Source organism: Vanessa tameamea, chromosome 18 (assembly GCF_037043105.1).
Source record: "Vanessa tameamea isolate UH-Manoa-2023 chromosome 18, ilVanTame1 primary haplotype, whole genome shotgun sequence".
Classification (NCBI taxonomy): Eukaryota; Metazoa; Arthropoda; class Insecta; order Lepidoptera; family Nymphalidae; genus Vanessa; species Vanessa tameamea.
This window is the reverse complement of record NC_087326.1, coordinates 7,308,986-7,336,330: the sequence shown is the minus strand read 5'-3', so window position 1 is coordinate 7,336,330 and position 27,345 is coordinate 7,308,986. Positions and strand designations below refer to the sequence as shown.

General features: G+C 32.4%; 1 protein-coding gene across 1 annotated transcript; it reads right to left on the bottom strand.

Annotated features, from left to right (window-relative positions):
• Nucleotides 1-866: 866 nt before the first annotated feature.
• Nucleotides 867-26,716, bottom strand: LOC113396944 (follistatin). Its single transcript, XM_026635034.2, has 6 exons — nucleotides 26,370-26,716; nucleotides 13,856-14,047; nucleotides 9,963-10,172; nucleotides 3,673-3,888; nucleotides 3,305-3,526; nucleotides 867-3,064 (listed from the first exon to the last, which is right to left on the bottom strand). Exons 1-6 carry the CDS (start codon nucleotides 26,650-26,652, stop codon nucleotides 2,988-2,990), a joined length of 1,200 nt encoding a protein of 399 aa, XP_026490819.2. The 5' UTR covers nucleotides 26,653-26,716; the 3' UTR covers nucleotides 867-2,987.
• Between the last annotated feature and the right edge of the window lie 629 nt (nucleotides 26,717-27,345).

The window sequence follows — 27,345 nt, the reverse complement described above, 5'->3', positions numbered from 1 at the left end:
TATTTTACGGTTCCTTAAGGTGAAATTAATGTTAATTAAGGTGAAATTAGTATCAGATAAATTCAAAATCATGAGCAGGTTTCCTCACGATGTTTTCCTTCACTGCTGAGTACGAGATGACTTCGTTACCGGCCTAAAGCTTATTCCAATGGAAGTAGGAAAAAAGATAAACAAACCTTAGATTTAAAAAATTAAATTAAATCAAAATGTAAATTTAGCTTTACGTATTTCATGCGATTTGCTCGACCAATGATATCGCGTCATTTTGCTGTCAAATGTTGTTTATTTGGCTTTTTTCCTATTAAGGTTGAGTATAATATAATACATATACATAAATACAACGTCACTACTGAAGCTTATTCGTTTATTTCAGACAAAAAATAACTGAACATTTTTTTTTATTTATTCTCCCCGACCGATTTCGATTACGGCAGCCATTTTCAAGAAAGGCATTGCACACAAGTGTGTGACAACAAATACAACACAAACAAACACAAATAGAAGTGCACTCTTTTCCGGCGCTCTGATCGGATTGGACGGATATGGTCGGAAAGAGTTCAGACATAACAGCTTATGTGCTTTTCGAGGCACGGGGGTGTGAACACTGCCACTGAGAATTTTGTCTCGACTGCAAAATTAAATAACTTTGAGCATGACCCGGGGTTAGAACACAGGAACTCTTCGGTCATATAAGCTAGCCACTAGACCAATGGAGGCAGCGGTTTTCGGAAATATTGTAATTTTATTAAATGTATATGGTTACAGTCATTTTGTCCGTTCCTTAGGTGTTGATTATATGTATGTGCGAAAAAATATATATATTTAAATATGACTTGCTAGTATTATGGTTTTAAATAAAATACAAGTTTCATGTAAAATATTTATGAAGAAACAAGGACAATATATTATACATTATCTATAATGTTTGAATGAGTTAACTACAACAATTTAGTGGTTCAACTACAACAATAATATGTAGTAGTACAGTTAACAATCGTTTAATGTGTATGCGTAAACTTTAAAACTGTGCTTTGAAAAATTTATCTACGATTTTTTTAATCTGTCCCATATTTCATAAAAAGGTTTTAATGTTACGTATAAGGAACAGAACTACGACTAAATGTTTACGCATACATAAAGAAAATAATTGACAAGAGCAAAGTCGTATGTTAATATAAAATAGTTAAGTATTAAAAATATATAGTCCACAATATGAGAGTGTATAAATATTACTTTATAAGCGAGAATACAAAATAATAATATTAAAATATACTCAACATGTTTCACAGAATTAGGTCATCGTTACATTTCAGTGCAATTCATTTCGACTGCAAACCTGCATAATGTATTTCAACTTTATTCATCATAATATTTAAAACTTGAATTTAAAAGTACTCAGCTGGCAAGATCACTTGATTATTTTAATTTATTTAAGCTCGTTTTATTCGCTTTTAGTAAATTACTGCAGCATGCAGTCGAAATCAACGAAATATGGTTTGTAAAATATTTAAAATTCAACACATGAAATGAAAATAATATAAGAAATATCAAATTAAGTTATATAAACCTATTTTAATTTTCGATTTTCTTTGATCTAATAGGTATGTGTATCTGAGATCTTACAGATAGTTTTACGTAAAAAAATTTAAATAACGTAAAAATTAAACACATTATGACACTAAATAAAACTTAAATATTAATTACTTAAGTGGACTAATATTCTATATTAAAGAAATCAAATTGTAAACTATTTAAAGCTAAGCAGGACGTCCAGAAACTCAATTTTTCGAGTGACATTCATCACACATTAGTTCGATTCGATATATTCACAACTGACATCCATACAAATTATACTTGGAAACATTTTGGAAACAATTTAAAAGTAACAATAAATTACTTTTTATCTACAGTCTATAAAGTCACCTAATTTCATTAGAAAACGTTTCGAAAATAAAAATTAAATTCTAAAGATCTTACATAGACATAATACTGAAATAAGTATTTAAAATGTTCTTTTTAAATGATCGAATTAAAATTTTCTGATCCAGTGACGCACGTTCGTATATAAAAATTAAAACAAAACAAAACACGTAAACATAAATTTCACACAATTTTCAATAACATTATTGCACTAAAACTTCATAACTTAATAATAAATATTGCATAAGCGTTAAAACCACATTACGTGAAGTAAAATTAAATCTTAAACTACTAAAAGTTATTAAAATTTTAAGAACAAATGTCAGTCAAAAATAGTAAGTTATTTCAATCTACGAGCTTCGTCGTAAAAACGTCAACAAGACGCAATTTAGGATTTTCTAGAATAGAAATACCTACAATATACCAAATATTGTGCTAACTACAGTTCTATGCATAACGTTTTGACTAAATATTAAGTACAATTTGGTGCTCAACTTTAATAATGTAAAGTGTTAATCATTAATTACTATAGACATATTATTTATCTACAAAAGTCGAAAAATGTGCAACAAGGTCAAGAATTTTCCTAAACCTTACTATAAGTAACTACGAACAGTTTTCGTTCGGATGAACTGGCTCAATGACTCGACCATTCTTATAAAACTAATACTCTGGTCTTCAGGTTAGGTCGGACTCTTATGTATTTAACGAATTCAAATTTTTTCACCAATTCTTTAATTTATCACCAATTTCTTGTTTTAATCGACTTTCAACTTCGTTTTAAAAAACATTAGATATAATGTATTTTTTTTTATCAGACTTTTTGTATCGAATTTACTAATTTAATCTTTCGAAATCATGTTTCTACTCAGAACTAAAAACGTCGATTGTTTCAGTATGGCTATATCCTAACCCTAAGAGACTCGTAAATTCTGGTTCCAAACGCAGTCTTCTACATAGCGTTTTAACACTGAGTACATGCTTGGAGATATTTGTCCTAACAAGAGACGAATCAACTTATTCTACAAAGTTATCTAAACACTGCAGTGCTAATTCTGAGTCCATGACTATAGGACTCGTGATGTGTCTGTATCCTCGCCATTTTTCTCGTCGGTCACACTATTGTCCGTTATATTTTTGTTTCCTAAAACAAAAAAGGTTCAGTTAAAAGTTAATACCTAATAATTTTCTTTTCGATGTACATGTTTAGAAATTTCGTCGGAAATAACAATAGATTAAATAAAATCTTTAAAAAATCCTTTTTATGAATTAATTTTAAATAATTTGTTGAAAATTTTCTTTGTAAATGACGTTTAGGATTTACGTTCGATGAATGTTGATGAACTATATTTTTCCCATTTGTTTAATTTTGACCAGTTTGTACCTTTGCAAGGTCCAGGGTGCATGGGGTCGACGACGGTCCCGGCGTGGCACGCAGCGCGCTGCAGCCGACACCACGAGGCGTAGGTGCGCGCGTCGGAGCCGCACAGCGGGCGGCGCGCGCCGCCGCCGCACGCGCCGCACGACACGCAGCGCGCGCCGCTCGCCCCGCCCGACACGCAGCGCTGCCCCGCGCCACACCGCACTCGCGCGCAGGTCGCGTTCGCTGATCAAATTTATTATATTTATCTTTCCCGTTTAATCAACATTTTGGAAATACGAAAATTGTTACTATTTTTATTCCTTGGAAAATATTTTATTGCTTTAAAATAAATAGTTTTTAATATTGAGATCGTAACATAATCTACGTACCCATACAGGATCCCTTGTAGGCGAGAGGCAATGCTTTACCGCGTTCGCACGCCGCTTTTCTCAACGCACACGCACCAGCGTACGTGCGTCCATCCACCGCGCAAACGGGTGCCCCTGCGACACTGCAGGCACCGCATCGCACACAATGCGCTCCGAGTTCAGCGTCTAGCACGCAGCGCTTGTCGCCTCCACAGCGCACTCCTTCACAGCTTCCGACTGTCGAGACAACCTCATTTAAATACCTCATAACTTGCCGTGAAAGCATAATCAGACAACACAACACACCCTCGCCCCATAGGTTAGGTCTAATGTCAACTTAAAATAAGGTAATATGACGCCTAATGTAACATAATAACTGAGTAGAAATCGGACTAACGAGCATGGCCTGTAAATATCTGACGCCTTTCCCAGTGGATTGTATCGTATTGCGGTTTATAGAGCGGCGATAGATAGTCTAGTCTAGACAGCGATCAAGTGCAGCCACTTTAGAGCTTAGATTACAGAGAATTTATCATGGTTAAAATCAGGCCGACAACGGCTGCTTTTGTAAAACTATTTCGTGTCTGGCTCTTATAGAGAATGTATCAATGTTTTATGAGTAGGTAAACTTAAGTGATTTAGTTTTTTATGTAAATATATGCGTTATATTTTTGATTAAAATTTTATTAATAATCATTAAATGAAAAACCAGAAAACCGTTAACAGAATTTTGCAACTAACGTATTATGTAATATGCATCCGCCATCCAGCATATTACATATGTTAGTTGCAAATTATTAACATTTCCTTCTAACATCATTTCCTCTGCAATACTCGTTTCAAATACTCTTACTAAAATTCTTATTTTCGCCGTCAATTAAACTTGAATTTTCAGTTAGAAGGTACGACAATACCAGGATTGAACCTGCGATTTTCACATTGTTAGACGGTCCCTTTGCCGTTGAGATATTGAGTTTATATTTCTTAAAGATGCCTGTGTCCTGTGTCCTGTATAATGAATTTGCCGTTTACGAGACTTGTGACCGATATCAGTCACGGCAGACATACTCAAAGGAAACTAACAAACTGCGCGGGCATATTATAGAGCAAATTGTATGTGCAAATTCAAATGAGCTCTCATAATTCGATGGCAAATCAGAAAAAACTTGACGTTGACAAGGTTAACACGCCCCTGGCTCGGAAATCGAAAATTTGTATTTGCCTGAACTCTCTTGGGTATTGTTCGTCACTTTCTATTTCTTAACTTTTATATTTTTTTACATACATTAGCAGCCTGTAAATTTCCCACTGCTGGGCCAAGGACTCCTCACCCTTTGAGGAGAAGGTTTGGAGCATATTCCACCACGCTGCTCCAATGCGGGTTGGTAGAATACCATCCAATCCAATGGGTTTGAATTCGAAATCATCGGTTAAGATGCATACGTTCTAATCACTGGGCCATCTCGGCTCATTTTATATTTTATGAGAGTGGTATCTGGTACCTGGCAGAAGAGTTAAGAATAGAGAGTGCCCTTGTATTTGCGCACCCACTAATGAACTATAATTTATCCAGGGCAGTTGGTTAGTTTCCTTTGTGAATACCAACAGTAACATCATCTTAAAATATCTTAATATAAATATTTAACAGCTTAAAATATCTCTAAATATTCAGACGACCAATATTTATAATAATATATTTTTTAATCAAGTTTATAGTTAATTATTTAAGAATAAAACATTGTGGAAGATACTATAATAAGATATATGTGATTGTATTTCATTCAAATTTAAATTCATATATGCAATACATTAAAAAATGTAAAACAAATGTCAAATTAAAAAATATCACCATCATAATTTTAATATCACAATACTAGTTATTCTATAATATATAGGTTTATATAATAATCTATATTCAGACACTTTCGTCTTGTTATTTTCAATGATTGCAATGCAACAAAATGTCCCTAACTTCTGTCCCACCTTACGACTAATTATAGAGGCATACACGAAGACATTTCGCGTAATATTCACGAATGTATTTTGAGAATCTCGGGTAGGTGCGTACATTACAAGAATTTGCGCTTGCGGCGAGCCTATCCGCTCATAAAATACTATGATATCGCACATAAACCCTGTGCACATAATTTCGCGTGCAGTAATATTTTGATGTTTCGGAATAATACATTATTCTAAGAAAAGCACTCGCTAATATAGGTCGTGTGAATGTCCTTATCTCTGAGTAACCGTTTAGGTTTTGCAGCTTGAGGTTTAAAGTAAAAGCTTAAAAGGTTTTCTTTAGAAATATTGTATATATAATAATTCAGTTGTGATAGTCCGAGTCGAGTATTTAGGGAAGTTAGTCAGTTATACGCATCTTCCGTCGTTGATCTGTTCGGACATAAATTACATTAATTAATTGGATATTATAAAACTGACTTCAGAGATTGCTCTTGAAGAGTTAAGATAAATATCGCAATATGAATGAGTCTTTAGAACGACCATTACATTGACGTTATCGCGAAGGATATTATTCATACTATGGAATGAGGACGTCTGTCTGGTTCGGTCTAGGGCCGACTGCGATTATGACGGTTTGAAAGTGTCCCTGACAAGGAGTAATTAATTGAGGTATGTCTTAACTGTACATTGGCTTTACTTTATACAAGAAATGGTATCTGATTTTATTCATAAATATTTTTATTCAGTAGTAAAATAAGACACACACTATCCGAGTCTTCCAATTGCATGGTCTTTGAATAGATTGCTAAATACAATAACCTTTTTGCAGTTGATTATTATTATTTTATTTCCCAATGTTATTGTACCATGTGGTTTTAAAAAAATAAATTTAATGATTAAATATACATTGTTTATTTTTATCAACGTTAAAACAGTGTTCTATTTTATGTTGACAAAGTCCCGCAGACGCATTTATAACCTGCGAGAGTTTCTTTTTTCACATCCATTGAGTTACGTTATCTGTGTGTGTAACGAAGGAAGCGCTCGCCGCGGCCGGTTTCTCATAATTGCACCCATTCTGCACTCGGATGACATCCTGCGAGTTGCGACTACACCATTGCTATAAGCACTAACCACACGTTTTCGAATGCCTTTTGAAACTGTCACATAGCTCAGCCCGCTCTGTTAGTCACTTTAAATAGTTTTTATTGGAATGGAACCTAGTAATTACATGCTACTGAGAAGTCAAGACTTGTATTTATAACAAGTGAACGGGTGAAAATATTACTTTTATATCCATAGTTTAATAAACACTAATTGTAAATTAAATATCAGTTTTGTAATAATAAAATTGTCAACCACATCATAAAAGTATTGCACATATATGTATTGTGTACACATATTATATGATTTATAAGAGAGTACACCGGATACTATTGTAAACATTTCTCGCGCTTGCTTTTACATTCAGACATATTAACACCTGTGAGGTAGACTAAAAATAAAAGAGTTGAGTCGCATGTCTTGCAACAAAGTTAGCTTGAACGGCCTACATGCAAATGTCGCTCTCTGTATCGTCCCACGGTTCGTTTTGTTCCCACTGACTTACACACGCTGAATAATGAACTATATCGCAAATAAATTTAAAAGTAGCGAAAATGAATACATTTTGTTTAGGTACGCGATGAAAAGAATACGAGATCTTAAACAAATTGCGCACTGTATTAAATCAATGAAGTACGTGAATTAAAGTGTATGTAAGTATATACATACCTATTTAAATCTACTACCTACACTCATAGCGTAGTAAGTAGTGTTTCAAATTTTAATGTTCCCTGTTGCACCGAAGAGATATTATCAATACAGTGATGAAAAATTGAAAATGAGGCGTTCTGCTGCACTTAGATATAATCGTAGTAAAAGAAACTATAAAAATTAATCGTTGAAGATGTACGGAAAATAATTTCCATCAAAAATGTAACGAACTTTGATTTAGATTAACACACACCATGTTCGTATTTGTCTTTGATCTTATCACATTAAATCTTGTCTAAATTTTCCAATATTTTTAACAAATCTGATTCTATGCGTCGCTCGAAAATAATACAATGAATCGTATTAAGTATATTTCAATGTATGTGAGTAAGGATTCCATATCTGGTATTGAATCAGTCGTGACGGGTATCAGATAAAGAAGTAAACAAAAACCAGTATATAACCATCACGTGCTTTTGATTTACATCGATCAAGTTAATTCGAAAACCGGTGGTTGGGTACTACAGGTCTCATTCACACGCATACACCCCGGGCGACGCGATCGGCCAGACGCATCATGCATCGCAATGAGCTATTATTGAGACCCGATCCCGATAGAGACGTACTAAGCCTTATACGAACAAAACAGCAATTTACTAGTGCGATAGTAAAGGAGTGTCCGTTCATCGCGGGACAGGGATAAATACGTTCAAAGGGAATGAATAAAACAACCGGCGATTCCTGGCGTGGAAAGCGGTCCATAATTATAGCTGCAGCAATACTAGAACGCTCTGGGCGGCGTTTGATTACTGGTTCGCCAATAAACCTCTTAAGGAGAATTTGTTATAAATGCGAAGTGATTGGTCATTGTTTGAGAAATTTTCTTTTTGATATTATCGAGTTTGAAATATGTACCTACATACAGTTCAAAAACATTTGTTTCTTGTGTTTTCTTTAGTGTTGATTTACTAAGATTTGAACTCAGACGCACTTTAGTCTTGATACCTACTCGATAGCCTTCGCGTACGTCGAAGCCCATGTTACATAAACATTTACGTTACGACAACTGTAACCTTAAAACTTTTACTAAAGCAGTATCTTTGTGAATTTAACAAAGATATATTTATTAGATACAGAATGACATCAACAGTTATGGCTGAACGAATTTAAGTTTTTATTCGAAACCACTTAAAGTGAGCAAACTATCATTTATTGAATATTTACATTAAAATACACCATATTGAGTTAAATTGCTTTAAAAACATTCTAGAAGCGATAAGCGTGTCAGGTCGGTTAGCCAGTTAAGCTTGAACGCGCTAATAATAAACTCGTAAACTTTGATGGGCCTTAAACTACTCTTGCTGTAGACATATGATACTTATACCTAGCAACTGTTGCTAGGTGCCTTACAGCTATGAGTGTTAGATATTTGTTGCCAAGCGGATCAGCTAATGAATCGTGTGCACCCATATTTATAACAATTAACAATGCATTGAACGTAACACGTGTGTAGGGATCATTATTAATTGCGATTTATAATCGATGAGGTATTATACTAAAATAGTTCGCGACGGTCGTAAATTGTTTGTTCGATTATTTGTGCTTTAATCATATTTATTGCGGTTGAATTTATTGGACGTTAAGATAAGCTACTGCTAAAGAGGGATCAGTGAAAGCTTTCTAAGGACGTTGCTTACGGACGCCATATGGCGATGCGCGTCGGAATATATTTAGGTAAAATTATGTTCGACTTGGCATAAAATGAAAATTTTCTTTATGCGAATGAGAATTGTTTGTGTTATGTATAAAATTACCGTCGGGGAAAAGGACACATGTAATTTAATGTTAGTTTTTGCGTTGTAGTTACTCGTTAGTGATCGATGTTGTAATGTTATTCAAATGTAATAAGTAATACTATTATTTATTTAATGTCTGGATTATTCTAGAAGGTGGAGAGGCAATTCAATATTATATCTGTCTACTAAATTGTAAAGATTTTATTGTAATCGTTACTTTCTATATAAATATTCGTTCGCAAAGTATCACTAATCTTGGTTATGTCGGACTCACAATTAGTTATTTTTAGTATAATTAGTTATTTGTAGTTATTTCGGACTCACAATTAGTTAGTTTATGATTGATAAATAAAATATTAGTAAAAAAAAGTATTTGCACTTAAGTAGATTGTTTGAAATTAAATGTATTAATTTGTCTGATTTTTTTCTTTGTATTTATCAAGCGATATCTTCGTCGAAAAAGAACTTATTTTAATTGTTCTTTCGTCATTTTAAATTATTTTTACAAGTATATTTTATTAACTTTTACACTGTTGGTAGTACTGGGTAAGTAAGTAAGTTCCCCTGGATAGGTATGACACACTCATCAGTTATTCTTCCGTCAAATGATGATTATTATAATACTTTTTATTGTTGTATTTTGATTCAAATGTCTTTAGGCGGAGGTTTCAAATACTAATAAAATATTTGCTTGCCTTTCTATTAAAAAGTATAGAAAAAAAAGAAAGGAGTGGAACAAAAGTTTTTTCAAATTAAAACGAAATTTGCCACCTCTAACATAAAAAAAAAAAATCTTACCTCGGCAAGGGCCCGGATAATCGAGAGTGAGGTGCTTAGCGGGGCGGCGGCAGGCTCGACGGCGCAAGCGGCACAATGAGCGGTACGTCTTGCCGTCGCTGCCGCAAACAGGCCCAGCGCGCCTGCACGTCGCTGCGCAGACGCACCGCGCTCGCCCTCTGCGCACCACGCACCGCCGCCCCGCACCACACGATACACCCGCACAAGATTCTGTTGAACACATTTATGATTTTAGATAAATTTGGTTAATTGCTGTTAGTACTACCTATCTGTTCCGGTTATATTATAAATGCTAAAGTAACACTGTCTGTCTGTTGCTATCACACAGCCGAACCACTCAACCGGATTTGATGAAGTTTGGTATAAAACAAGCTTCAACTGAAGTTCCTTGGAAGGAATATTTCTTGTCAGGAACCTTTTCATAATAGTATTCGTATAATAATACAATAACGTTTCATCACAATCGGAATGGTTTAGGAGCATGTTAGTAAGAGAGCAAACGTTATTTTTATTAAATACACATCAATATAATTGATTCAAAATCAAAATATTTTATTTAAGTTAACGCATACAAGCACTTTGAATCGTCATGTTACAGAGTTGAATTAATTGATTTTACTGAGATTATATTATTATATTCGTATCCTATTTATTTTATATTATGAACTGATAAATCTATGAATGAAAGCGGAAATGTATGAAAGATTTTTTATTGAAGTAAAAAAGATGTTAATTACACACTAAAGCAAAATAATGACGGTCATTATCTTTGAACAAATTAAATTATCTCATTTTAATGATATCGATGTATGTTGTGCGTTTTTTTTAAATATATTAATTTGGTTTTGTTAAATAGATAACTTTTACGATAATTCTCGTCAATAAAATTTAAATTACTTTTACTACGCATAGCTTCGTAATTTAACGACCGGTTTACTATTTCGGCACCACGCAGTATTAAAATCCACATTCATGAGGTAGAGTTTGTCATTGTATAAAAATAGGAAACTAAATAGGTATTCAATATGTTTAAGTGGCAGGATTTTAAATTGGTTATCTAAAAGAATACCAAACGTGTAAAATTGTACATGTACATATATCAATGCTCCACAACGAAGTCTAGAATGACCAGTGGCTAGAAGTAGTGAATCTTAATCACACATTGTTTGTTCAATCGCTGATTTGTCACATGTTGCTTTATTGCTTATAACAGCGATATCGATAATGATGAGAATGCAATTATGCCGCATGTGTATCCACCGACCCGCAATAGAGTAGAGTGGGGGTGATAGATCCTAATCTTCTCCTCAATAAGAGAGGAAGCATTTTCCTGTGTGACATTGTGCAGTATGACATTTCCTAACGTTTACTCTTCTTTTAGTTTTATACGTCTATATTATTATATAAAATGCTGATATTCTTTCTTCACTTCTTAGCAGATTTTGACTTAGACTGTCAATAAAAATAAAATTGCATTTATATTAAAGAACTTTGATTCATTAAATTTGAATACTAAACAAGCAAGCTTCATGTGATCGAAGCGCGGGTATTTACGAACAGCTTCAAATCGGGTCATAAACTATTATCAGGTATCTATCGGACGATGTACGGCTGCCCTAATTCCTAATAAAACAATCGCTTATCGTAAACAATTCGAAACGTAATACCAAACATACTGCGATATCAAACTCTTCAGAGTAATTGAGATTGGTTTCGAGCAAACAATATAAATAGTGCACGCAAGTATATTTAACAAACATTTCTACACGATAACGTTTTGAGCATGAACAGGGGCAATTCTACTAGCATTATACTACTTATGATATGTTTCTGATTTTATTTAGGTCCAATTCGACTATCCCACAATATAACTCTTATTTATATCGATTTTGATACGATTCCTATTATATTCCGATCCAACTGCGATCCAACCGACTTTTTAAATTAGAGGAATTATTGCTGTTACTTCTCGATTCTGGTTATTTTAAAAATATTTGCTTTTATTTTCTACTGCATAGAACAAAAAGAGATAGCAATATATTTAGTCGCCTTATGAATTTAGTGATACTGTAAAACAGAATCGGACAAACTGTCCGTTTGATTTAGTTCGGGTCTTTAAGAGGAATATTATGTAGTGTGTAATCTTGTCTATAAAGGATACAATAATTGCCATGAAAGGCGATAGTTATATATCTGTTTACTGTACAATTCAGCACATATTTATGATTTATTTTTTATTGTTATATTTTTAGCATATAATCTTACCTTTAATTGGTATTATTTGTTTTTATTTTTTATTTTAGTGTGCGTGTATTTTTTATTACATATATACAATAAAAACTTAAAATTTTAGCATTAAATACATTTTAATGCTTAATTTTTAAGTATTTAGAGACGTTTATTATATAAGTGGTTATTAAATGTTAATGGATTTTAACTCTTTTAAGAAATATAATTAAATTAAATGGATTTTTATAAGTTGTTAATGTTTTCTTAATTAAAAAATATAAAAGGACTTTACGACTTTTATATATAAAAACAATTATATTTTTTGTTACTATCATTTACTAATGCGCAAGAAAATACGATATATTTTTGATAATTTAGATATATACATATGTATTATGTGTGTATGTGTGATGTTATGGATCTTCGTAAACGTAATCGATAAAAAAAAAATCTATAAATTTTAAATTTATTTTTCCATATTGCTATACTTAAAGAGAGTAGCTAATTGTGTTTCAAAGCTATTTGTTTTTTTACTGTGATTACACCTAATACTAATTAATAGCCTACAAATAAAGGCAAATTGATGTCTTGTATTTCTTTCTTATACAATTTCTAAATAATCTAATTTCCGTAACTGAAACAATCGGATAATCCGAAATAACCGGTAAAATATTATTCATATATCCGTATCCACATCCAGAACTGAAATTACGTATCCATAACATCCCTGTTATGTATGTGAAATAAATAATTCACCTTTAAAACGAAACATTATTATATACTATTGCAAAAAAAAACAAGATAACTATAAACATTTTTAATAAATCAAATGATACTGAAACAAAAAGGTTAATCATTAAATTTATAAGATTAAATAAATTAATAATATTAGACACACTACATAAATTAATTAGTAACATATCTTTATAGCAATGTAAGAAACGACATTTTAATATATTTGGAATATGTATAGGTATGTAAATCATCTTATTAGGATTCAAACGGAAGTGTGTCGTCAGTCCGTTCACGGTATTGCGATTTGTACGTCTATTTCTGTATCATGGACTAAATACGTCGTCACAAGGCTTACCTCGTTCATGTTGGTAATGAAAACGTTAGCACAAGTATAAATATGCATGGAAATATTACCGTTTGAATTATATAAGTTATTTAACATATGCCATCGGTGTAAATTGATTCTCAAGTGAACGCAATAATGAATTTCGCGAAGCAAAAGCTGTATAGGGATGAAAAATTAACGGCTTTTTATTAATTACGTAAAATACGGGTTCAACCCCAGGCAAGCATCGCTGAATTTTCAATTGCTTAATTGATGTTTATAATTCATCTCGTGCTCGGCCGTGAAGGAAAACATCGAGAGGAAACATGCATGTGTCTAATTTCAATGAAATTCTGTCACATGTGCATCTGTCAACCGGTATTGGAGCAGCGTAATGGAGTAAGCTCCAAACTTTTTCATCAAAATAAGATGAGGCCTAAGCCCAGCAGTGGGACATTTACAGGCTGATAATTTACATTAATTATATGTAAAATGAAATTATTTTCTTTCAACAAACAATTGAATACATCGTGTCCTATATCCTAAATGTTGGTCAATTGTTCTAATGTAAATTGTATAGAAAATATATTAAATTATATCTTACCAGCACAAGCTGTACACGGTACACCTCCAGATAAAGCTTTATAGAAGAATATTTCTCCACTGTCCAGGTCACGCGGGCTCCAGGCTGCGGGTGCGCGTGCGCCGCCCGAGCAGCACTCCGCGCGACCCACGCGTAGCGCCGCCACAGAGCTGCATCGTCCGCCGCGCTCCATTCCCGACCAGCAGATCCCGGCTAGACGGAGATAAATGAAAGGTTTTAGTAAATTAAGAAATATAAATATAACTCTCGATTCATACAGTTATTAGAGATAAAAGAAAGATTGGGTTCGTTGAAAGTATAATATGTAGTGTAAATATGTACACTTAACAAAATAATTTAATTTTTGAATTTTTAGGTAGTTTTTAACTTCAAAATGAAGCCGATTCGTCTGCGTCACAAATAAATTAGCAACAAACGTTGCTGAAAATACCTTAGGTAAATTCTCCGTGCACAAGTTTATGCAAGTATTTTGACAAATAAAGTGCGAGTTTAATTTTTTGTGGGTAACCGTGCATAATTACGTTACGTCTAAGTCCTAGCGTGTACGCCGTCAAGGTGTTTATTATATTGGTTGAACACACGCGATGGTTGCGATTTGCTACCTGTTTTGTTTACTCTGAGATTGTCGCGTTTTCATAATGGCGGGAATGACATGGAGTGATTTTAAAATCAGTGGTTTTTTTTTTTGTTTAAATCTAACACAAACTTTAATAGAAACACTAAGAATTCCCTGGTCCTAATTATTTGAGTACTTATTCTATACTTTTTATTATATCTATTTCAATAAAAACTTTTTCAGTCGTAAAAGAAAATAAAAATATTTAATTTTAAATTCGTACTTTGTAAAAAAAGTAAGATAATTTACCATTTCATTACTACTCAAATGTATACAAAGGACATGATCCTTAAAATATGTTAAAAGGAACGGTTCCTCGGTTAACTCTGTAATACCTAAATTACTATTTGAAATTCTAAGTCCGATACAAATTCAATTACGATAAAGGCTTTACAATATATTTTTGGAACTCTATCGAAAAAAGTGGACAGAAGAAATAAACGGGCCTTATTAATTATTCACAGAACCTGATTATTTTTTTGCTTAGAATTATAAGCGCCGCATTAAAACTCAATCCTTTTTAAATTATCTAATTTATGTGTAAGGTGCCGTTACGAGTATAGAAGTCACATAGAAAAACTTGCTTTTAATCATTTTAATCTATGTGTGAAACAAAAATTTGAATAATCATAATATTATCGTAGCAATTACTAAAATGAAAATAGGCATTATCTATTTACAAATACAGAGATAACTATCAATTATATAAATCGTATATAATTCGTTTAATATAAAAATCATGTAGCGAGTTCTGGTTAAATAAAACCGCGGTTACTAACATTTGAAAACTGATATTAAAAGCAGATGCGTGTACGAGTGTTCGGCTGGATTCCAGCGCTGAGTCAGAGCTCGCTAGACACCACCCAGACGCTATTTCACAAACTGGCCAGCCACTGCCGCCGTCGCCCGCCTCGACCAAATTGCATACGACCGACCGTTAACCACCCGCCTTATTTTTCCTTGTGCGATGACGTGATAATTTTAAGTCATAATATATGTGTATAGTATTATATGATCATTTTCTATTTTTTGCAAATGGAGCCACTTTATACAGAAATATTTTTAGTATTAAAAAAATGTTTACAAAAAAATAGACTTACGCAAACACACATTCTATTGGAAAAATTGAAAAGGTTTCAATTTTAAAAAGTAATACCAAAAAGCAATAACACCCCCTTTTAACACATTTTAAATAAGCAATAATATTATTTTTATAGTTTAATTAATTAATATAAAAATATCTAAATAAATTATTTTAATTACATAGTCTGCATTTGCTTGATGTTAATGTCAAAATGACCACTCGTACAGATCTAGCAAAATTACAGACTTAAAGATATCCAGAGTAATAAACGGAAGCATATTAATAATATTAACTACGATTTTCTATATAAAGCGGCTGTCGTAGTGGTCAGCGGTAAAAATGCAAATTAAATTGAATAACGATTTACGCGCGAACAGCGGACATTGACTCGTGCGCCGATCACATCCTATCTTCGGTGCGTATTATTGAAATTGTAAAAAATATATTCTGATTTAATTGTGTTAAAAATACGCTTAGATCAAACTTAAAAACAGTCTCAGTACGAATAGTACGGATTGAGTTGTTCATAGCTGAATAAATAAGAGATTATTTATGCTTTTTTGGTGGTTGCTATTTTATAGATATTTAGTGAACAAAGTGTTAAGTCACTAGTAGATAGGTAATAAAATAATAGACTCGCCTCCGCCGGTTCAGTCAATTTTGGCGCCACATATTGGAAGCAACGCGGATCTCGTTGAACCCACATGCTTCAGTTTTTTTTGTTGCAAAAACTATTTTAATTTAAACCCAACAAACTATATTCGCCAGAAGTTTTTCATCGCATTCCATATTAATTGAAGTACGAAAAAATTGGGAATTTTAATTAAACTTTTTTTAATTAACCACGTAATAGTATTTTAAATTTGAAAATCATAATTTATAAATAAGTTTTTGGATTTGTACGTACGAATGATACGTGCGTTATTCGGGTTGTATTTGAATGAATATAATTTGAAAATATTTATATTTAACACAACAGAAGGAATTAAATGAACTCTTACTTTACTAAGATTTTAATTCAGAACATTGTACTGTCGCTGCAAGACTTAAAATATTAGAGGCAAACTACATAAACATAAACATAATCAGCCTGTAAATTTCCCACTGCTGGGCTAAGGCCTCCTCTCCCGTTGAGGAGAAGGTAAGGCAAACTGGTTTTATCTAATCACTTTTCCTTCATAGCGTGCCCGAAATAGTAGTTTCACGAATCTCATGTCTTGATTTGCAATTTTAATTATTTTGGCTATTGTTTGGGAGCATAACAGATTAGCGAACAAATTCAAAGCGGACGCGAAAAATAAACAGCGCGTCATTAGAGTGCGGGCGAGACGCAAATAGACCGGTAGCAGTTCGTTTCTGTCACCACTGATATTTGTGGTATCATGAATGACCCCAGAATAGACAGCACTAAAACAAACCAGTTAATTATACGCGCCGCTTATTTTGATTCCACGCTATCAACAAATAACTTTACTGGAGGTGTGATTTAATATGTCAAAATAATATCTCACTTTGAAGCGGTCTCGCCTGACACATCAGCGCGCCTGTTAATCAATCGGCTCGCCTGCAATCGCTATATTTCAATACAAATAAACAGTATAAAATAAAAAGTAAGAAATAAAAGATCACACGGATACACAGCAGGATTTTTAAATTTTATTTAATAAAACTGGTATTTAATAAGCAACGTTACTCAGCGATTTTTGTTACAGCTACGATATTTACAATAAAAAAAAAAAAAACATACGATGAACAGTATCCACGTGCCGCGTGAAATCTGATTCGATATATGTAGGTTGTATCAAAACTATAATACGAATACGTTCATTATTCAACAACGGCGTTTAATAATAACCTTTGTTTTTTAAAATATTACGAGACGGATTTATAAAATATTCTCAATCTGTTACCAAGGGACGACTTGTAATGAAATGCATTAATTGTCTCCACAAAAGTTGGGTGTCCCTAATTTAAAATTGTGATCGTCTGGCAGCCTTCGAGCGACCTAGTTTTCGGTTCTGGGACATTGAAGGACATATTTAAGCAGGTGTCTGGACTATATTATGCATAATAACTTAACTCGCCGTCTAGCCTTTTGATTATTGAAATAAATCTGTCTGCGACTCTCGAATAATATTATCTTAGATAATTAATACTTTAAATTATAGAATATGGTTAATGAATTAAAAAAGATTAATATTTAATGCATTAACCAATTAGCAGAAAAACCAAATATGAACTTGTAACATATTTAATGATTTGGTCATTATAGATTGATAGGACTATAATAATTATATATATTATATTTTAGGTTGCATATTTTAATACTTTTAAATTCAAAGGAAATTAAACAACACCTGAAACTATTGGATATTTTTTCTTATAAAATTTACTTAACGTTAATTGAAAGAAATGCCAATGACTATGTCTTGTCGCCTATTTGATATGAGAGTCTTGTTTAAAAAATGACATAGAAGCGTGTGAATTTCTGAGTTTTTGCCAAAAAATTCTTTAGAACTCGCGGACGTGATGAATCAAAATGTGCAGCGGTAACGTCACTTTAAACGTGTTTGACAGATAATTTCTTATTTGTCAGAAAATTAGGTTCGCAACTATAAAATGTTTAAATAGTAATAAGCACAAAAAGTTGTTTCATTAAAACTTGTTGATAAATGTTGTACCATAAATTGAATTACAAATTAAGAACAGTTTTTTGTATAAAATATTTACTGTTTTAACAATTTCTGTACCGCTTGCAGTAGACCTTGGAATATTAGTAAAGGGATTTATGAAACTAATTCATCGCCCGTCATTTCAAAAAGAAAAAGAAAATTCAATTATTTATAATAATAAATAGGTCATTATATATTTAGTATAATTGTATAAAATAGTAGTAGATTTCGAATAAATGTATCTTGATTGAATATAAAGTTAAGCTAGTGATTATCGAATAAGCAAAGTTATAAAATTATAGAAATAAAAAAATATATATTTAAGATTTAATAAATAAATATATCATCAAATCATGAACAGTTATTTTGATATAACAAAGTATTTATATAATTTTTTATTGCACTAGTATTCGCATGAATGAATTGAAATCCCGTTACACTTGCGTATTTCAATGCTGGCTGTATTTTCAAAACCCACGCTGTAAGTGTAGTCTGTGTCCAACAGTAGTCCGGTAGTGCATCCAAGTTAGTGATGTTCCTGCATCAGCTAATAATTATCGACTCTATTAAAGAATATTTTCGAGCTAAAGTGACTGACAGAATGTTAGTCTGAAACGTACATTGAAATAAATCGAACATAATCGTAAACAAAACTTGAAGCCGGGTATATATTCAAAATTCAAGGAAACATTTGTATGTGTTGAACGAGCGTTCCATACATAAATCTCGCGAAGCGATTGAATGCAGACGCGTAAGCGTGCCCGTGCGCATAATTCAAAGGGGCGATCACCAGGAATCGCAGTTTGGCATGCAGACGGTCGAGTTCATTCCAAAGCAATAAACCCGTTAGCGGCGACGTAATATGCATATTGGTGAACACTAAATGTATCGCATTCGTATACAAAATTAACTTCAAAAAATATAAGTGTTTCAAAATGTAATGTAATTTATTCATTTATCAACATCTTAATATTATATAAAATGTAAATGTAATACATCAATCATTCAAATCTTCGTGTTCATGAATGATAGAAAGGCTGGCTTGAACGGTGATGTATCTCTGCTCGCATTTACTTGGCAAAACATTTTAAATTTTCCTTTGGTTATGGATCTTTATTATTTCAACACTTGTGTATTACACAATAAGCTATATGATGAAATATTGCAGGAAGTACATATTTTTAATATCGATACATGCGCTATCGATATCGATGCAATGCAAGTTGATGGGCGTCACCAGCCCGCAGGTGCTCAGTCTGATATATGCGGTTCCTCTCGAATCATCACGGCGCCGGCCGCCGCGACCGGACGACCCGGCTCTTTAATATTTATTTACACATGCAAATGCGCTCGACACAAACAACTATACAAATATAAGAGAACTAGCCAAAACTACATGCCACTGCATAATAGAGAACTGTATATTAATTATTTAGTCCATATTTGCATTGCGATTATTGCTAATTTCAAGTTAAAATATGTTTAAAGCTTAGTATCGTCTCTTTGTTTTTGGACTCGCGTCAATTTCTTTGGTCGTTAACAGATTTTAACTTACCTATGCTTTACTTCTTGATTTATACTACCGTAGATTTTTCTAATAACAACAATTTTCTGTAATGGTCGTTATTATGAGCACCTAATGACCGTACGGGTGCGACGCGCGTTTCCGTTCGTTTTTTACTTCGTTTATTTTCTTACTGCATAACTTCTATGCAGTTAGAGCCTTCTGAGACTAATAATCGTTTAATAGTAAACATTCAGAGATATTAATGTCTTTATAACTACCAGGTATAATATTGTAAGCATAAAACTATAGATGAAATATGAAGAATTGATCGACGTTAATGTTCTTCTTTTGGCATCGTGAAATGTTAGTATTATATGTTGATTTAATGTACAATACTTCAATGTTTGTTTGCTTGTCAATTGAGTCTATAATATCCTATATATTTTTTATTATTAAACAATCGCATTTTACTGTAATCTTTGATAAGATATAGGTATCCCCGTTTTGTTGTTGTGGATATACATTTTAAAACGGACATTCAACAAACCGTATTATCAACGGATATTCGACAAATAGAATTAATATAAAAGTTTTTATGTTTTTTTTTACAACATAAAGTAAAGGTTGGTCGAGACTTTATGAGAATAATTGACCTGAAATTGTGATTTTTTTAATAAGAAATAATTTTAAAATATCTGCTACCATCATGTGGTAAAAACACGGTTTTTTATTCTCATGCTGTTATGAAATTCAAAATAAATACATCTTCACATGAAATCTTTTAAATCAAATAAAAATTTAAGTGCTTGTCTGCGTTTTTGAAACTATTTATCGCTGTTTATTTGCAGGTAATAAAAACTAAAATACCCAACATTATTTCTGTCTCTTCGTTTCAAGGTTATTTTCGAAACGGCTGAACCAATTTTAGTATGACTTGGAAGGCAAGGCAAGGCAAACGGGCAAGGTGTTTGTCTAAGAATTATTAGTTATTTATCTTCTGTCTGTGTATCTGAACGCAACAAACTCATAAGGTGTTTTTACAAATAGACGTGAGTAATTCATGAGGACGCTTTAGGTTTTATAACTTATTAAAGTTCTATGAAAATTGGCTGAAATATGACGATGATTGAGATGTCGGAAAAAACATGCCGACTGTTGTGCTGCATCAACAGAATTATATGTATAACGACCTATACCTACATACATATTTATTACATAATATACATTATTACACTCATATTTTTGGAGACCCTTATCCTGCCATATTTCTCTTCCAACTATTTTGAGTTACATCACTGATATTCTTAGCCTTATTATTTTCATTGCTAAATACTTTTAATTGATAAAGCTTCTAAGAATATTGCAGAAACACTATATTTTTACATAACAATACCAATCTATTTTTGTTACAAATTTAAAATGGTTTTCATATATATCTAAGTGATTATTTCTTTTAGTTTCAAGGCTTTCTCTTTTATAAGGCTCGTTTTATTGAATAATGGTAACTACTGTCTTTCTTGCCGGTTCGTCTCGATAGAATGTACATTCCGAACTGGCAGCTTTACTTTTAATATAGTTCCGTAAAATTACGACGACAAAAGTGCTTGTAGAATCCTACTCGAAAAAAGTATATTTTGATTAGATTTGATTTAACTGTCATGGATGATGAGTTAGTAATTATTGAAAAAAACAAAAAAAGAATCGTAAACTATTTACTTTTTAGGTAGAAAGCAAGACTGTCCAATTAAAAAGGGAATTTATTTGTATGTAAGACAGGAGAACAAGTCTTCACACCATTCATGATTCGACTTCGATTGGTTTGAAAAATGTAAGTCAGTTATTCTACTGTAGTTATACATCATCTCACTCATCTTACAAATCGGAGCATAAAATTAAAATATTACTATTACGCGGTAGAATATTATATGACTAGTTCACTTAACCAGACAAACTCGAAGATCTAAGCCAAGATACTTCTACCAGTAAAGTAGTATATTTTATATTCTATTTTTATGTATTTTTTTAATTATATGATTATTATAACACTCAATAAATAAACTACTTCAAGCTATAAATAGTTAATTGAAGGTAATTTACTATGAACGTATACATCGATATGTATTATACAAGGTGTTAATCGGCTCTAATTTCGTTAGACATCCGCTCTGCCCATATTTAGTTATGTTTACAGATAAATTATATCAAATTAGACATAGTAATTGCCGTAAGATTTAGGTAATCGGGTTAACTTACATCGGCGTTTAAAGTATTGTCGGCAAGGAAATAAATCATGGCGAAGTATTCAAGTTTTGTAAATTATGAGAAAATCGATCGAAATATTTACGATAATAGAAGTGATTTTGTTTTGCGGTCAACTAATTTTAATCAAAATAAATTTGTCGAATTGTATTATAACTATCTATTTCGTAAAATACTATTACATATTTTAAAACAAGTCCTCCGCGTCTATCTACCGCCATAAACTCAAAAATTATCGTACGGTTTTGTTATACGGTTTTCGCCAATGGACGGAGTGATTCATGAGGAAGATTTGGATGTATTTAACTCATTAATGTTTTGTGAAAATTGGCTGGATATGATGACTGGGAGTTTTAATTGTGTGCGCCGCGTACACCGATAGAGATATGTATTTTGAATAAAGACATAAAAATGAAATTTTCTTTAGAAAGACTGCATTTTAAAGGAAATCGTCGATGCACATAAACAGCAATAAAGAATAGTTTAAGTTTATTTAAATTTTATGAAATACGAAGCGATATTTTTTCAACATAACAATATGATTATAGCATATCGTACATGTCTTGTAAGATTCGAGGTGTTATATTCGTTATCTTTGTGGCTGGCTCACTCATCCTTAACGCCAGAGGAAAGCGGTGCAAAGATTTGAGACATTTCATTTCTTAGAAAATATTTATTTTTGCTATATTAAACAACCGACATAGAACAATTGTTGCTGTTAGAATTTTTCAATCAAAGGAAAACTTTACTCATTTAAATAGCTATCATATTAAAATCAAATTAATTTATAAGCACATAGACGTTATTATGGACATAAAACAGTTATACACTTTTCTGTATAAAAGTCAAGTAAAACTTTTTTATTTACATAATGTTGTTCAATCATCAAAATTTACATGTTTTTTATAAAATACATCAAAGTGAGATGATCCAACAAATTAAAGTATTATTATTCTAGAAAAACGTTTAATTTTTTTAAATAAATAATTTAAAATATTGCGTTTAGATACAATATAAAAATATCCTTAATTATTTCGGATTGTTTATTTTTTTTTAATCATGCAATAGACTAAGTAATAAATAGTATAGAAAGTTGTGACGTCATATTTTTTTATTAATATAACAAGTAAAGAAAGACCGATTTCACAGCGTATTATTTAATAATTATAATGATTATAAAATTTTACGTAAAGTTTTAAGTAAACCTAAATAGCATTACATTAATATTAATATATTTTATAATATGTCTCTACATATGTATATACATACGTAGAGAAATATTATACAATATTGCGTTTATTTTAGTTTTTGTTTTATTGGTTACGCTTCATGCTCTATAAAAACTAATGGAGCAAAATTTAATGGCATTTTTTATGGAACACTAAATTTTTTTAATATATAGTTCGACGCTGCCAAAGTTCCAGGAATATATAGAACAAATCATAACCACTATCAACAGGTTAAAAGCTTACCGTAATACATATAGGGGCACGTAACATTTTCACTATTGCCTTGATATTTATTTATCATGTTTTCAATATAAAATTATGGTAGCGTGTTAGTATATAAATTGATATGTACGTAAACGTTACGTTATATTTTGTAAATAGATTACTGTTTATTTTTAATATTGTAATAATTTATTAACGAGAGAAAGCAATTACGACGTCAGTTGTAATAAATAAATAATTAGAGCAGTGTTGTTCGACGTTGAATTTATGCATCAATAAAATGTAATGAACCTATGCCTATCTATTTCCATTAAATATATTTAAATCTTAATACAGGAACTCTTCGAGTCGAGAAGTCAGTTTTTATGTGTGTTGTTTTGTATGAATAAGATTTTGTGTTTTGAATTTAACTGATACTAATAGTATCTTTAAAATTGTAAGATTTATCACAGATAAGTTTTCCAACTTTCGCCCTAATAGTGTTCACACTGGCAATTTTTAATCTTGAAAATGGATAATCTTGCTTAAGTACTTAAATAATTGTACTTTATTGACGGAAAAGAGGAATTACTGATTTTCTTATCACTAGAACGCTACATTCCGAACCGGTGGTAGCTTTAAATTTACATTTAATTCAATACTGTAAAATGACGATTCAAAATTGCTTTTGTGAGCCTAATTGAATAACGAATTTTTAATTTTATCATAAAAAAATATATAATCTATGTATGCTCAAAATATTATTCCATGTTATTATAATTTTATATAATAGGGCTTGATGCTTCATTCGAAAATAAATATAATTGAAAATACATTAACATATAAAACATGAAATATTCCATTAACCCTCGAGTTTCGATGCAATGAAAATATTTAGTATGTTATGATATTCATATAAATTATAAATTCATAATATTATAAACATAAATACACAATAATACACTAGTCATGTAAAATATTTAAGCTTCTACTAATGAGTGGACGCATCCACAGATATTTCTTAACGAGTTTTATCTTTTGATCGCATAAATTTACCTAATTATCAGTTTGATCCTATAATAACAAAAAAAAACACTGTAATTTTTTTATTTGCACTGAATTAACGATTTGCTGCCAGAAAATTATAACTGAACACTTCGCTTGAATAATGAAACGTTCATATAAATTGCCAATTACTCATAAAAATATTAGTATTTCTACTTTATAACGGAAAAAATATAAAGAAATACACAACAAAATAGAATACGTTAGGAAAATTAATATAGGTATGCATGAGACTTAAAAAAAACTTTGTTTTAAAAAGTTTGTCCTTCTAAATATATTAAACTAATAACCATATTATTACCAATACTAAGGTAATCATAATGTTTCATCTTATAAATTCTTATGTTTCAAAAATAGATTTTAAGTGTTTCTTATTTAGTTTCCGACGATAGTCAGCAATATTTGTTTATAAATATGTATAAGTTTTATGTACTAAATATTATTCGCTAACCTCACCAGGTTATTTAGGTATAGGTTGGGTATATCACCATATAGACTTTGTTTTTTTTAAATTTATTTATATATTATACCTAAATCCTTAACGCAATTATTTTTCGCACTGGAAACAAATTATAGAAAAACTTGAGAAAGTATTTTTTATCTGTACTGATACTATATAATACTGATTATTTTTAATGAGACAAACTCTGTTTGGTTACAGATAATATAATATAATTATGATAAGAGTTATAAAACGAACGAATTACGAAGACTATAAAAAAATCTCCATATAAAATAGGCAATATTGGTATATTAGTTCGAACATATAGATACTTTAATGATGTAACTAATAATAATATTTTTAAATGATAAAGCTACAAGAACATAAATTCGAACCGTCCTCAGAATCTATGTATATTTGTCAACGTGTTTTGTGTTACGATAAATTAAAAAAAAGCCTACTATAAGTTTTTATCTTTTTTATTCGAGACAGATTTGCGCGGGCGATAGCGGAAAAAACAACTTGTTGATATGTAAACAAAATATAAAGTAAAATTTTAGTTAGAAAATTGACGTTATTTATAAACTCGTTATTTTTCTTAATCTATTTTTAAATCATAAATATTTATAATTTTTTATATAAAAGCAATTAAATTTGCCTAAGATAAGTACCGTTAACGGCTATTTCGATGGAAGTTGTTTAAAATTTTATTTGTCAACGGCTAGAAATGGACGAGTTTTATGTAAAACGTAGAGCTCGCATCGCTTGTTGACTAACACTATTCGCGTATTTATTACGCATATACTGTCTTCCGGTCGCTATCAAAATAAAATAAAAATAGCCTTCAGTCAATTTTAGTTGATTTGATCCACTTCACACTAAGTCAGAATGATAAAATGAAAATGTAATTTTGAAAGGAGAAAATACAACGAGTCGTTTAAAAACAATACGGGTGTTAATTATGCGTGTACATCGTTTTATGACTCTACGGCAGCGTAATGTTGTTTATTTAAAACTTTAGAAGAATAAATTGTATCCAAACAATCGAGGGGCATTGCTATACGAAGTTTGTTTGCCAAGTCTCTGTAGTGTGACAGTTATAAAAGGTAAATTCAATTGGTTTACTCGAAGGAAAGCAAAATTAACTTACCGTATCAATAAAATACGAACACTTTACGCTTATCAATTGTATACTAAGAAGTTTTTAACCGCTCGCCGCCACGATATTGCAAAACGGGAGCCGCTCTACCGGTCAAGCGACTCCGCCGAAATTATCACATTTGTTTGCGAGTGATTAATTTTAATTAATTATCATTACCGAGAAGCCGGCCACTGATAACTTCGGGAACAGAGGAAGTCGTACCTGACATCACTGTCACTCTTACATTTAAAAAAAAAATAAAACATTTGTCAAAAAATTAAAAATCGGTGTATCTCACCTGCTGCCGGGCGCACGAGCACGAGCGGCAGCACGAGCAGCGGCAGCAGGGGCAGCCGCATGCTCCCGCTAACGTCGCATGTCGGCGCGTGCGGCGCTCTGTGCTCCTCGCCCGCCGCCGCGGTACTGCGCGCCACTCGCGCCAGGCGGGCGCTCGCCGGGCGAGCCGCGCGACGAGCGCGCCCCGAGCGCCGCCACCGCGTGTGCCGGCGCGGCACGTGCGCGCACACTCGCGCGCCACGCGTGCCACTCGTTGCACCCGCCTGAGACGCCGCGTCTAGCATCCGACGCCCGTCTTACCATCGGTGTGGCCCTATCGGAGAGTCGACGCGGACTGAGAGCGCGGTCAGGCCGCAGGCGACCAGGCGGCGGCGAGGTGCAAGTGCAGCGGCGCGGCGTGGCGGTCGGCGCGGCGTGGCGGCGAGTCGTCGACCGCGCGCCTCCCGCGGCCTTCCGCCTCCGCGGAATGTGCTGCGGACGCTGCAACCCTGCGACGTGCAGCACCCGCACATCGCCAAGGGCGAAGTTCTGGTTGTACTGCACAAGTCACCCCCATACTTCCACATTATATTACAAAAATCGTATTATTGTATTCTTTTTTTTAGTATCAAGAATCTGATTATATTTAAGTACGTTTTCAATTATTTACTCGGATACTTATATTTGCGAGTTATTAGTTTATTACATTTTTGAAATCTGCCGTGTGATTAAACAAATCTTTAATTATGACACGTACATCAAGTTAATCTCATTAAAGACAATCTTTAAATCAAAATGATAGATCATTGAACTTAACGTTAGTTAAGCGTTGAAGTCTTTTCAAGGGCGCTTATTAGGCGGTACAGACAAAAAATCGCGGAACCGCTTGTACAAAAAGCAGTTGGCAACAGTTTATTCTTAAGCAAAGGTCGTATGACTTAATAAAGTAACAAGTGTCGTTTGTAATTTCACTAATGCATACAATAACTAATTTAAAA